Source organism: Falco rusticolus, chromosome 11 (genome assembly GCF_015220075.1).
Source record: "Falco rusticolus isolate bFalRus1 chromosome 11, bFalRus1.pri, whole genome shotgun sequence".
Classification (NCBI taxonomy): domain Eukaryota; kingdom Metazoa; phylum Chordata; class Aves; order Falconiformes; family Falconidae; genus Falco; species Falco rusticolus.
Genome location: NC_051197.1, coordinates 7,178,433 through 7,192,684, shown reverse-complemented (window position 1 = coordinate 7,192,684; position 14,252 = coordinate 7,178,433). Strand labels below are relative to the sequence as shown.

Here is a 14,252-nt window from a genome sequence, read left to right as displayed (position 1 = left end):
GGGCGTGGGGCGGCTGTCGGTGCCCCAGCCCCTGCCCTGCCCTGCCCGGCGCGGCCCGGCTTCCAGGGCGCCCCCCTCCCATCTCCCTCGGGGCCTCCTGCCCCCAGTGCCGCAGGGGAAGCAGGGCCGGCAGAGGACGCAGCCCAGTTCTTTCCTTACGCACCCCCCCAGCCGCCCTGTTCTCTCCCATTTTCCCCCCGTATTTCAGGCCAGGCCTCTCTTCGCGCACGCCGGGCCCCAGGCCCAGCGGAGCAGGGTTAGGGCCCGCTGGGAGGCTCTGCCGCAGCCTGGGCCTTGTTTCCCCCTTCCCCAGGGCTTTCCCCCCCCCCCCCCCATTCCCCTGCTCCCGCCGCCGCTGGGGAGCGGGGCGGGTGTTCTGAGCACAGAGCAGCCTGCGGCAAGCAGAGGCACGGGGGGGGGGGGGAGGGAAATGGCTGCCGGGCCCCTGACCTTGGCTGCGGCGCTGGCCCCGGCAGCCGCTAGGGACCGCGCCTTGGCCGGCACTTCTGGCAGTTCGGCAGGTCTCGGGGGAGAAGGGCCGGCCCGCCTGGCCCTTGGCAGTGCTTAGGGTGACCTGAAGAAATTGGCAAGTGCTGTGTAAGGCAAATCTCGCTGTGATCCAATACAGTGATACCTCCTTCTTGGCAGTGAAATGTCATGTTGGCACTTCCTAGCCCAGGCTAAGGAGGCCTTTCCAGAAACACAAGGCGTGTAAAAGATTAATGTTGGACTACTAAAACGGTTCCAAGGACAGTATTAATAATGTGACTAGTAGTGCTGGAAACACTTCTTCAGAGCATCTGTGTATGTAAACAAAAGTTGCAAAATCTGTAATACTGGGTTCCATAAAATACTGGCAAGACATACTTCTGAATATATTGTGACCTTAGTGCGATCTTTAGGGCTAGTCTGCTTTTTTGTGGTTCACTTCAAGTTCACCCTTTACTAAATTAGGATTGGAGAGCTCAGGGTATTGCTAATGGGATGTGCAGAGCTTTCACCTTTAGGAACAAGAGCCAGTCCAGGTCTGGTCAGCAGTGACAGGAATTGCAGTGCTTCGATGCTGTTCGCAGGACAGCTGAGGTTAGCTGCATGGTGGCTTCAGTCCAGTCCTATTTGACAAAGATTTTTCTTAGATTTAGTAGGCGAAAAGTAAATTGCAAAAGTAACTAAATGACACTTGCTACTGGATACAGTCCTCCTAGATCAACATTTAGACATGCTAGCGAGCAAACGCACACCAGTTTGCAAACCTGACTGGCATTTTTCCTGCAAGCTGAAATTTATTAGACTGTATCAGATTTAGTTCAAATAGTTGGATCAACTTTAATATGAAATGTTAATGTAGTTTGGCTCTGAAAACTTGAGTCATTATAAAGCCAACAGTCTTTGACATAGTCCCTCTCTGACTGTATTCAGGAAAAAGTCTTTCTTCTTTGCTGATGTTAAAGAATGCTGTATTGCATGAAACATGGCAGTAAAAGAGGAAGCTGAATTCTACTGCCAGCCGGCCATTATTTAAAGAATTCCCAATTCAGTGCCAGTGATCAAAAAATTTCGGATTCTGGGCTCAGTTTGTGGGAGAAAATAGAATTCTGAAAGCCACTAAATTTCATCTAGGAATCGGAGACAATAATCATAAAGCTGCAGGAAGCATAAAGTCCCTTTCCAGACCAAAACCTTGCTTGTCTCATGTTGCAGTACGATGCCTCATTTTTAGTCCCATACTCAAACTACAACATTATCCCTCAAAAAAATGTAAAAATATATTGTAGATTTATTTTTAATTTTCTGGCAAAAAATGTTTATGTTGAATTATTTTTCTTGTTGGAATAATTTTTAAAATTATTTTTAGACATTAGTAGGGTTCTTAATTTATTTAAATATATATACTCTATTGAAGGCCTTATTCTCTGTCTCCAGCTGTGTCTGAAGAAACTCTAAAGTTTTTTATATAATTTATTTATAAAATGAGGAAATCATATTTGACTGTCATCTAAAGGAAAGGTTCTTGGTCAGTACTACAGCCAGGAAAGTATATGTAAAGATGAGAACTTCAGATGGTTGGCACAGGGTATCTTCCCCGTAGACAGCAGAGTAGAAGATTTTCCATCTATATATTCTTGTAGCATATTGCATTATTTCTTGATGCTGTATGTGTACTTAAGCTGGAGTACATAAAAAATTACAAATCTGAGATGTTTAAAAACTAAAATTAAATTTTAGAACTAGTTATACACGGCTTCTCCACTTTCAGTAATACCACTTATGCTTGATTTTCCTAACCAAATTTAATCAGGATGTCAAAGACCTACCAAAACTCAGTTAAAAAAAATATCACAGAATGAGATTACAAAATGCAATTTGCTTTTCAAAATATACATTTCCAATATGCCTTGGCTGTGCTACTTAAATGTTTTCTGTAAATCACTACATTTTGCTATTCTTTGCCAAGAATTATCAGAATTATAGGCATGGAGGACCAGTTTCTCCATCCAAGAAGAAATCGATGACCATCAAATGCTTTCTATTGTTGTTACTTTGTATATGCAAATCCTTTTCTTCCAGCAGACATAGTAGCAAATTGTACAAATGGCTATTTTTTTTCTTGCAGAAAAAAGCAAGAAAAAAAAGTTGCACTGAAGCACTGGTTTGGCTCTGTATATCTGAAAGCTTTGGTACCAAATTCAGTTCCTGATGCCTAATACTGCTTTCTTGTGGTATTCTCTTTGGTAACATGGTTTCTCCCAGATCACACTGTGAAGACCAGTGGTCTGGCCACTGCCCGCGACCCAGGCGCATGCAGAGATTAATTTCCTGAAGGCTTGGCTAATGGTGCTCCATTTCACAGGATATCGTGCATGGCATGTTTGTAATTCTGTTACTGCTGACTGTATGCTGTGACTCGTTCAGAACACTTGCATCAGTAACCACTAGCAACCATGCCACTGGTATCCTTTGACATTACACTAGATGCTATAGTTAGTATACTGAAAAAAGGCACTTGCGAATCCATCAAAAATCACAGTAACTCTGTCCCTTATTTTCCTAGGGCATAGTTAAAGCAGATCTGTAAATCTGACTGGTATACCACGGACTGGTATTACTGTTGGTGAGCCAACTAGCACTTTCGTTCGTCTGGTACCCACCCATAAATAGCCTGAATACAGTACTACCACCATGAAATACTCCATTTTAGAATTTCTGTATCCTCCATAAATACATGCTTCTGAGGTCTGGTACAGACGCAGCTTCTAAGCCTTTGCAGACGCCAGACTGTTGCAAAAGCTCCGTTTGCAGCAGTCCTTTCTTTGCGGCAGCGCTTTCCTATCGTGGCAAGTGTCTGCAGCACGGACGTGCAGCATGCTAGATCCTGAGGGCAGTGTGGAGCACAAGCCTTCCTCTTCCTTCCCTAAAGTTTTCCTCATCCCTCTAGCCATGCTCCTTGCAATTGCAGCGCTCCTGCTCTTAGTGTTTTCCGCTACGCAGCAGAAAGAGCCTGATTTTTACACTTTCAAAGTTGTAAACATCAGGGGCAAACTAGTCTCTCTGGAGAAATACAGGGGCTCGGTAAGTCTGCACGGAGATGGGCGGCTCTTGCCCAGGCTCACTAACCAGCCAGTCTGCATGTCTGCACAAACCAAGTGGGGGTGGAGAGATTGTACATTAACTTGGTGCACACATGCAAATAGATGTGACTTTACGACTGGTGTGTTTTTTTGGTTTTTTGGTTTTTTGGTTTGTTTTTTTTTTTTTTTTTTTTTTTAACTGATCTGGAGTGTTGCCTGCATGCTTCCTTTGGTACCGCTCCATAGGTCTTTGCACTCTTTAAATAAAACGTCTGCAGCCTAACCTCTGTGCGTGTCCGCGTCTTCCCCTTGTGCAGGCAGCTGCCTGTAGACGTGGCAGGCAGGGAATGCCTGCCTGCCTGCCATGCAGCCGGATGAGTTGCACTGGATTGTGGCTATTAACATTGAAGCGCAGGAAGTTTGTACCTTTGTTTAACTTACTTTTGGAGCTCATTTCTGCCTTTTAACTGCATGACTTTTACTAAATTATTTTTATGTAAATCCCATTCCTTGTCAATGTTCTACATTTAAAAAAAGGGGGTGTGTGTTTAATCGGTGGCTAATGGAGCTGACAAATTTCACTATAATTAGCAAAAAAGCAAGAGACATGATAAAGTAAATATTTTAATACTGGCGTATGGTGAAATTGTAGCCACATCACACTATTCCCTGTGTTGCTTTTCAGTGTGACAAAGCAACATGAAGAAGGGCATGTAGCCACAAATCTACTTTTATGACTTTTTTAAAATGTTGCTTGTGTATTACGTTAAGGAGCTCTAGGCAGACCTTTCCTACCTGTTTTAAGAACAGTTTCCCTGAATGTAAACTGATTTTATTTTATGGGGGTTTAGTGGCTTGATCATACAGGAAAGATGCTCAGTACCTATGGAAGAGTGAAAAGGGAACATAGCACATGGGGGGCATAATACTATAAGCTGTGACAGCCACATTCACAAATTAGAGAAGCTAAAATCAACATGAAGTGCACAGCTGCCACCCTTAGTGCTCAAGTGACACATCTGTGGTGCTGCCAAGCAGGCCAATAGCTTAGCTGCTGCCCAGAAAGGCAGGCACCACTTTTCACTTTCACCCTTATTCTCCAGCTTTGTGTTTCCACCTGCCTTCCCCCTCTTCTCAAATACTTCACATACTTCACTGAGGTGTCTGAGCTCACTAGTCCATAGTAGCAGGTCACTAAAACATTGGCCAGAAGACAGAGAAGGTATATGGGAGGACATGTATATTTTCCTGAGCTTGGTAGAGAGGGGTGCTGGTCAATTTGGAAAAAATGAGAGGTCTGCATCTTACCTGGTCAAAGTCCTCCCACTCCATTCACAATTCAGATAGAGCAAAACTGGTCCCATGCCTACTCAAATATCTATATTGGAAAATACAAGGAAGCTATTTGATTTTAAGCAATATTTGCTTTTTTTTTTTTTTTTTTTTTTTAGGAGTTCCTTCCAAAGGCTCTGTCAATAAATCCTGTTACTGGGGCATTTTTTGTTTGTGGGTCATCTGCAGATCTGTCTGAATAAGCAAATACCACCTGTACTTTCTCAACCTCAGGGCCAGAATCCACACAGAAAGGAGTAAAGGGGGAACTCTGAGAAATTCCCTACAGCCACCCTGCAGAGAGCTGTGGGTGTTCATCTCCCCTGGAACAAGCTGCAGAGCCTGGTCTGGAACCTCACGAGTACACCACGTTAGGGGTGTGTGTCTGTACCTCCAGTGGTGCTGTGATACCAGGCCATCCTCGAGGTGTGACTGGTTTTTTGAGGGAGAGCTCTAGAGCCGTACCTTGGAAAAGGTGACGCCATTGGCGAATGGTCCTCCTTGATCTCTGCTAGGGCATGCAGAATAGTTTATTCCAAAAAAGTGATGATGACCAGTTTCTGTATGGAACAAAAAAATTTGCATTCCGAGAGCCTATTAATGTTCAGGCTAGCTGCTGTTTGATAATGCATGTGCATAATTTTAAAGAAAATTAATTACAGCAATAAAACACATCCCTTTCTGTCATTATGTTGTCAGAACTTAGTATCAAGGTAGAGAAAGGTTAATTAAAACTCCCATTTATTTCTTAAAATAAACCTCCTTAAATCTGCAGTTAGATAAGTACTGTTAAGATGTAGGTTTATCATAATATTTTAAAGCTATTAAAAGAAAGTAAATAATATGTAAGTACTATGTATGTGCTGCTGGTGTTTTAAAGAAAGTGAGTCATTAGTTAGCCCCTGGAACAATAATCTGCTAATTGCTAAACCAGCTTTTAACAGCCTTAAGCTTTCTGGCAGATGCAGAGAAGACATTTTCTTCAATTTACTCACTCAACTAATTCAGTTAAATAACTACTTAATTGGTAGTCAAGAAACTAACTGGGAATTGAAAAAATCAAAACCTTCCCCAGTATAAAGAAAAATAATGAAGTCTGCTAAGTCTAAAAACACAAGAGCCATGCTAAGTATAAACAATCAGTGCAATTCATTACTTGCAGAGTCTTTCTTCAATAACTCATTATTAATACAAATTATTTTGTATTCAGATCATTGAAACAATTTTTCTTGGTAAGAAAAAAATAAAACTGATATTAATTCAATTTCCATTCAAGTGCATGTTGATACAAATCGCAAGTACCCTCTTTTTATAGTAAGAAATGTACTAACAATTCTGAAATAATGAAAATTAAAAAAATTAAGGAACAGATTTTTTTTCCTGAAATAAATATGCACAGGCATAACCTATTCTCCACTTCAATAAAAACACAGAAAATAAGTGAGAGAGTACTCCCTTTTTATGGGGGCATAACAAATTATATTACCAGAATGCTAAATACTTGGCATACATGCTACGGAATCGGGTATCATAATACATTTACCTGAAAGCAAAGAAAGGGAGGTGTATTACAACTGGGGAAAAAAAAAGTACCACAAGTGAAGTAGATCAAAAAACTGTCTGCTGCACAAGAAGGCCATCCTCCTGTGTTTTTTCCAGGCTACCATACTGATGTTGACACATCTATATTAAAAATGAAGGGCAGTGATGTATGGTTGGAAAGGAATCAACAGGATTCAAATAAGATTAGTTTTTTATCTATCTACCTATCTAATTCAAGAAACCTTATTATGATCTCTATCAAATATGCTGTAAGAGGCACTATTCTTACCAAAAATAGTATCTATTTGGGAGTCAGAACTCCCAAGCATCAGCTGTTCCCTGCTGTGTTTATACCTGTCTAGATATAATAGTACCTACCTACCTGCCTTCCTGCTGACCTACCACACAGCTAACAGCGTACTGAGGTGTAATTAAGCAGTGTTAGTGCACTGCTTTGGAAATCTTGAACCAAATGTAATACAGTAATGTAAAATCATTAGGCATTCTAACAACCCAAAGTATTAGTTTACTATTGAAAGTAATGCTAGGCACTTTGCATCACAGCTCTCTGCAATCTGAGACTGTAATACTACTGAAGGTGTATAAATACAGAGTATAGCTACTTAATTACTGTACAGAGTATTGCTATTTTTTCCATGAAGGTAACAAGGTCTGTAAGTCAGTGAAATCTGACAGTTGTGGCTGATTCTTCCATCAGTCAGACAGAGCCATTTAAGAGTCTCCAGGTCTAAAACCCTACGTATCTACTGTTTCTACTAAAAGATCCACAAAAGGTTACTCAAAGCTGATAGATTGATAAATCTGTCCAGGGATCTTTTTCTCAAGGAGGTACACTGGTGTAAACATTAAGTAAACGAAGACATGTTTTTGCAGTGTTGAATGAGTTCACTACTGGAATGCATAGGTTTTCTAAGTGAAGGCAAGGAATTTATAGTATTAAGAGGTCAGACGACTAACAGAATTCAGCTTAAATACTTTTTGTAAGGTCCAGGATGAATTGTTTGCACTGCACACTAGGTGGTGTACTTGACTTTCAGAGCCTGAAGCCAGTCAAGAGGCATAATTAACTTAATTTAAATCATTAATAGTTGTAAGAAATCAAAGCACAGCCCCTTCATGACAACATAAAGAGTGATATTTATTAAAAATAAAACATAGACAAAAAATATCAGCAGATTTAATCACTCCTGGTACCAGACACTCGAAAGATAACTTGGTAACAATTTTTAAACAATCATTTTAAGCATTCCTTATGAAATACTAATAAATAAATCCTGAAATTTTTTTATTATATGTGTTAGTTATACTTTTAGGAGGTTTCCACTATTAAGTTGTGGAGTTTAGTAAAGGCATGCACGTATCTAAGGAAAAAAGAGAAGCATAATGTGCCTGCCAGTCTAAGAAATGCTGCATGTATCTCCTATTTTGTGGGAGAACGTTTAGAAGTTTGCACTGTTGGCAGTGTGAGCTCTCATGCCTTTCACCACCATGCCAACTAATCACTGGTTTTAAACAGCTGTAAATTAAAATAGTCGTTTCTTTTAGAGTTAATTTTTTCAAGCTGTCCTAATTTCAAAATCAAGTCAAAGTTATAAAAGCTTGATTGTTTTCATTGGCAAGTGATCTCTCATGTCTGTTATAATATGAACATAATACCTACACAACCTTATTTCTCCCAGCCCTCCAATGATAAATTCTTACATTGCCATTGTATTTGAGATAAAGTACCAATAGATGTGAATAGTAAGGTATATGAATACTTCCGCATCATGAGAATGCTTAGTCTTAAACTATATTTTAAAATGCTTCTAGACTGTCATATGAAAGGACTAGAGGTGATGTCAACTCTTGGTGGTACAATTTATCTTCAGTCATACCAAACTACAGTTATCACTATGCTTCATAAATACACATTATTTGAAAAGAACAGAACTGCCAATAGTTATTTTTTATGTCCAATACATAAGTTCAGTTTGGAATGCTGACAGTCTACAACAGGAATGCATCATAAAATTATTACCTCTCCTCTGGGGAAAAAAAAATAAATGCCATATCTTTGGATGTTTTAGGAGACTGAATTTAAAATTTCAGGTAGAGCTTATAAATGTTGTCTGAATGAATGTGATGCTTTGGAAGTTAGCTAGATGGCTCCAGATCATATTTCATATACAAGCATACAGGGATTGACTAGATTGTATTCTGTTCACACACTATACCACAAAGAAGGTTACATCAACCTGTGCTTTATAAGATTACCTGTCTTCCAGGGAAAACAGTGCTGCTCTGAAACCACTTCACGTATAGCCATATACCTATACAAGGTACAAAATACACAAATGAAGTGTTAATGTTTAATGTAAGAAATTATAAACACCCTTAACTTTTTCTTTACTTATTCCTACCCCTTCTGGACATTTAATCTTATGAGCCCATACTTTACCCAGATGATGGGCTTTTATATGCCAGTTTGTTTACTGGCCTAAAGAACACTATACCCATGTAGTCATTTATTTTTCATACATTTTAATTTATCTGATGCAGTCTATTCCTGTTTCCTATATACTTTTATATTTTGTGTAAAAACATACACGTAGAAATATGTGTTACAACAGTAACACAAGAATCCAAAGTTTAAATTGAGCAAAGGCAGTGGGCACAGACACAGGAGTATGAGACCTGGACAGGATTTTTCACTTCCTTTTCTTGCCCTGCAGCTACTTGCTGTGTAATTTGGTAAGGTCAATTAATGTATCCAAGCTTCAGGCTTTCCTCTTCCAGTACTGGGCCCTTCAACACAGCTGTCTCACAATGACAATAATGAAACCAACGTGCCAGCTTCTATGAAACTTCCAAACTCTTGTAGAAAGGTCCAATGTAAATAGCTACTGTTGTTGTACTAGCACTGGGGAATGTGTTGGCTACTTTGATTGAACTAAAACTTTTTTTGCAATTTGAGAATGAAGGATGAGCTTCTGGGCCCATGTATAATCTGTAGAAACCTACAAGATTCAGCGTAAGCCTGGTAGAATTTCAATTCCTAAATCATGATACTTTTTCTACGCTATGCCTGATTTTAATCTAGGTGGGTAGAAACATTTTTAGTATTATAATATTTATATTTCCTTATGACTCTTACAAATTGGTCTGAAAAAAGGAATAGAATGTAGTTACATGTAAAGAAACATCACTATAAAGTGCATAATGCTGGTTTTATTAATAAAATGATATTGTATCTAAAAGACCTATGACATTCAGCATTAATCTGCTCTCAAGAAAATATTAGAATGGACTTCATTTATGTAGAATGAGTGACAACTCACACTTGGAAAATTTGTAAGAATAATAAAATCTATAAAAATAAATTCTAGACGTTATTTAAGGATAACATATCTCAAAAAACAATGGAAAGCTCTTCAGGGCCTTGAGAAACTGTAATATGTATCAGCTCAGGGTTAGGTCACTTAACTTCCCCAACAACTTCTTGCCAGTATCTGTTCCACCATGTATTCTCCTTATACATGCTGCTGTTTTCCTGTAGTCCTCATCTGTGTTTGGCATCTTCCTCTGCTAGATCTGCACAGGCACATACATGCCTGGTGGTAATGTCTGAATGACACAATGTGTACAACATCAAAGATGATCAGATATAGGAATGACTTTAAAGGACAGTGGGTACAGTCTTCACTTCTTGGAATCTCTAATTGAGGCAGTAAAAGTTTATGCAAAAATCTGTTGTCATTTTGTCACAACTAAGTAGATTTATTTTAGAAATGGTGGGAAACTTTACAGTCCATACTGCACAGACCAAGCCAAAATCCTGTAACTGCTTCTATTAACTTCCAGGTCATCTGCATTAGCAATGATAAATGGATCAGCCAGTTCTGTATGAGTACTAAATTCTGTACAAGGGAAGATGCTGCAGAACAAATGCTTCACAACAGATAAATAAATTACCAAAAATACATTCATTTGCAAGTTTCTTTCATGCAACTTGTTTATCTTAGCTGGATGGTCATTTCTTAAATATGCTTAGAAACTATACAGAAGGCAGAATGGAGAAATGTAGATTCTCTGTAAACTAAGAATTAAGATTGCTTAGTAGTTTATTGATTATCTTCATGGTTGCCAAATGGGAATACATAAAAGCAATATTAAATCCTCCTATCATGAACAGAACTTGATATAGTTCCAAACATTTTCAGTCACAGTTCTCTAGACATTTTAATTTTTTGAAAATAGTCTGCATCCCAGCCTACCTGTTGAAAAATTGACACGTGCAACACAGTTTTTAATCTCTGTTTTTCTTCAGGTGTCGCTAGTGGTCAACGTTGCAAGTGAGTGTGGGTATACAGATAGCCACTACAAGGCCTTACAACAGTTACAGAGAGACCTTGGCCCATATCATTTCAATGTGCTGGCATTCCCATGCAATCAGTTTGGGCAGCAAGAACCAGACACTAACAAAGAAATTGAGAGTTTTGCACGAAAGACTTATGGTGCCTCCTTTCCTATGTTCAGCAAAATAGCAGTCAGCGGAGCCGGTGCAATTCCTGCCTTCAAGTACTTAATTGGTGAGTAATCTGGAACATTAGAGGGTTGTTTCCCAAGTTTAGAATTCCTCTGACACAAAACACCATCTGACAGAAAAAACATGTCTGTCACTGTGTTCACAGACTCATAGTGCAGAATTGACAGGCTCAAAGGGGTCAGAAGTCATGTAGTCCATCCTCCTGCACAAGGTGGGGTTTCTCTCTCTGTCCCTCCAAACAGCTTTGTCTAACCTTCTTAAAAGATCTCCAGGGATAAAGACACTATGATAACAGATGCCCTGTAAAAGCTAGTCTAATGAACTTTTACAGGGAATACAGGTCTTGAAATATTGTCCTGTATGCATACTACACCTGATCTTCCTTTTTCCACATTGCGGCCTCCTAAGTGCTTCTCCTGTGACACAACTGCTATAGGTTGGATTTATAAGATGCATCTCAAGAGCTGCAGGATAAGTGGAAGCAAAGCATCTATATAATTCACCTCAGCAATCAAAAAGAGAAACCAGGCGCTAAGAGATGTCCTTGAATACTCCCTTCCTCACTCCTTGCAAAGCACTGGAATAGCCATACGGTTTAGTTCTTCCAGTTCCAATCTGCATTACAGCTAGCACTGAGGCCTGAAGAGGTTTTGCTGGTTTTTAGCAGACAGCTGACAAAATGCACTGCAAAGCAGGATACCCTCTATCAAGGCATTGCTTTCTCTATCAAGGCGCTACTTTTCTTGCACTGTATGAGTGCTCTGAACACCATTTAAATGCTAAACTGAAATGTCAGCCTTTACTGGATGTGAAGGAAATGTCTTCCAGTAGTGATGTATAATAAAGCCCAATATGACACAGTATTACCTGAGCTGCATTCTGCAAGGACCACTTTGCTGGTGCTTCTCTCCAGCACCACAGTGTTTTCCCACGTACCACTGCCTTTAAAGGAGTGTTGGCAGTATTTTTGACTACCCCAAGCACATCTTCCAGGTCTGTAATGGATCTTTTCACTAGCCAGACTTCCCTTTAATCTTCTTCACATCCTTTCATTTCTGTTTTGCCCAGTGGGATTGTTACTTGCAGACATGTCACATAAAACTTGCCAGTCTTGTTTCCCTGTTGGTCCACACGTAAAGTGAGGCTGCTGGAGGCAGGATATTTGTGCAGCATAATGACAAGATTGTCAACAGTGTAGGACTGGCTGTGTCTTGGCAATACTTTGCAATATCTTCCAATTCCATATGAGATTTTGCCCAACGTATAATCAATGGAAAAGATGGTAATTTGTCTGTAGTGTTTGTAGGTGGGCCATTAGTGGGTTGGGACTCCTGGTCTGATTGAAAATCCTGAATATTTTGTTAGTCATGTAGCAGAATAGTAAAGGGTAAGAATGTGATTCATGTAAAAGGAGTATGTGGTCATGGGGGGAAAACTGTAGTAGGTGAGGATTAGGAGGAAACCTCCTGGAAGAATTTACTTTGTTATTTCTTCAGGTACCATTTGTTGAAACATACTTCTGAAGCACATGATACTGGGTGCTTTTGGAGGAAAAATCCTGGATAAGCAAGCAAATAATCAGTCCTGGTAGCTATAGTGTTATGCCAAATTAGATTTTCCTATCAATGTTCAACTGTTTCAAGATTTATCTATGTAGCACAAACACACACACACGTATGCACACTCACGCTTTAAAACCAATTAAAGTGCTCCTGTCTCAAGCTTGACTGTTTCCATTAGTCTCCAGGGGGGTACTGTCTAGTTAAAGCTTCCTGTCTGTTAGAAAATTAATCTTATTATTCAGTCTGAACTCACTCTTAATTTTACATTCCTTCATCCTCTGAGAGGGTAATCATCAAATTGACATAAACATATGTCAGGAATTGGCTAATGTGGTTTTCTTTTGTAAGTTTCCACTTTTTTTTTTTGCCTGTAGATTCTACAGGAGAAGAACCAACCTGGAACTTCTGGAAATACCTGGTGGACCCCAATGGGAAAGTCGTAAAGGCCTGGGACTCTACTGTCTCTGTTGAAGAAATAAGACCTTATGTTACAGAACTTGTAAGGAAAATCATCCTGAAGAAGAAAGATGAATTATGATTTTCGAAAGTCCCAGCATGCCAATTACATCTTTATTGAGAATTAAGGCTGGACTTTGTCTTTTCACATTCCAAAAGAGAGTATATGGGGAAGGGAAGTTATGACCAGTGGAATCTATATTCACCATCTTAAGAATGTAGAAAACAGCAAGTTTGCATGGTCAAAGTAACTTAATTTTTTTCTCCAATTGATTTGAGTTTGACCTTCCTGGGAAAGAGGAGCTCATCAGCAATTGTTTCTTTCCCAATTCAAATTATTATTTGTTGATAACACTATAGGAATTCAGTTCATGTACCTGTAGGAAGAAGGCTCAGAATAATGATTTCCTGATTGGGATTTCATTGATATCTGTAATTCTGTTGTCATATTTTTATCACGAACTGAATGAAAAAATAAAAAGCGTGTGATTGACTTAAGGCATGTTTTAGGAAGAGGTCCCAAACAGTTACCTTCAAAGGAGGCAGGTTTACATAGATACATGTCTTGCTAGTTACCAAGGCCAAAAATATTTCATCTGTCTAGAAAGGCAGTTAAGAAGAGCATGGGGAAAATACACCTATAAAACTTAAAGTAGTATGAAGACAAAGCCTCTTTAATAATTCTCCAAAACCTATGAGAAGAATTTCTACATTTTTTTCACCCAGTAAAGAACAGCAGATGTTATTTAAATAGCCATTTGAACATCTGTAGGATGACAGCCTATATGAAAAGGCTATTTCTTTCCTCTATTACTATTTTGCCTTAGAATTACTCTTGCATCATACAACTGATATTAAATTTATTTTTCAATTTATAACACCATCCAATTTTGCTGCATGTACAGACAAACATTAAAGAATCAACATTTTTCTATGGAAATTCTACATTTAATTGTTGCATATCGTTACATCATTTAATACCACGTTCATGTTACAAATGTTTAATGGGACCTTTTTAGAATATAGCATTCAGGCATCTGCTCAGACTTCAGACTGCAGAACTTCTTAGCTCATACTGAAATAATAACACTAACAATTACAGCCTCATTGTTCTTTGACAGAAACCCTTTGAAAATCTTGTCAGCAAGAACTGTTATCTCAACAAAAACACAATGTACAGGTCCCCTGCTCTTAACCCCGGGATGCTTTAAGAAGAATCCAGTCTTGTCCAATTGCAGTATT

At 39.2% G+C, this 14,252-nt stretch overlaps 1 protein-coding gene across 1 annotated transcript; it reads left to right on the top strand.

The window, feature by feature from the left end:
* The first annotated feature begins 3,341 nt into the window (after positions 1 to 3,341).
* On the top strand, positions 3,342 to 13,950 carry GPX7 (glutathione peroxidase 7). Its single transcript, XM_037404734.1, has 3 exons — positions 3,342 to 3,570; positions 10,774 to 11,035; positions 12,929 to 13,950. The coding sequence occupies exons 1-3, from the start codon at positions 3,364 to 3,366 to the stop codon at positions 13,090 to 13,092; spliced, it is 633 nt and encodes a 210-aa protein (XP_037260631.1). The 5' UTR covers positions 3,342 to 3,363; the 3' UTR covers positions 13,093 to 13,950.
* The last annotated feature ends 302 nt before the right edge of the window (positions 13,951 to 14,252 follow it).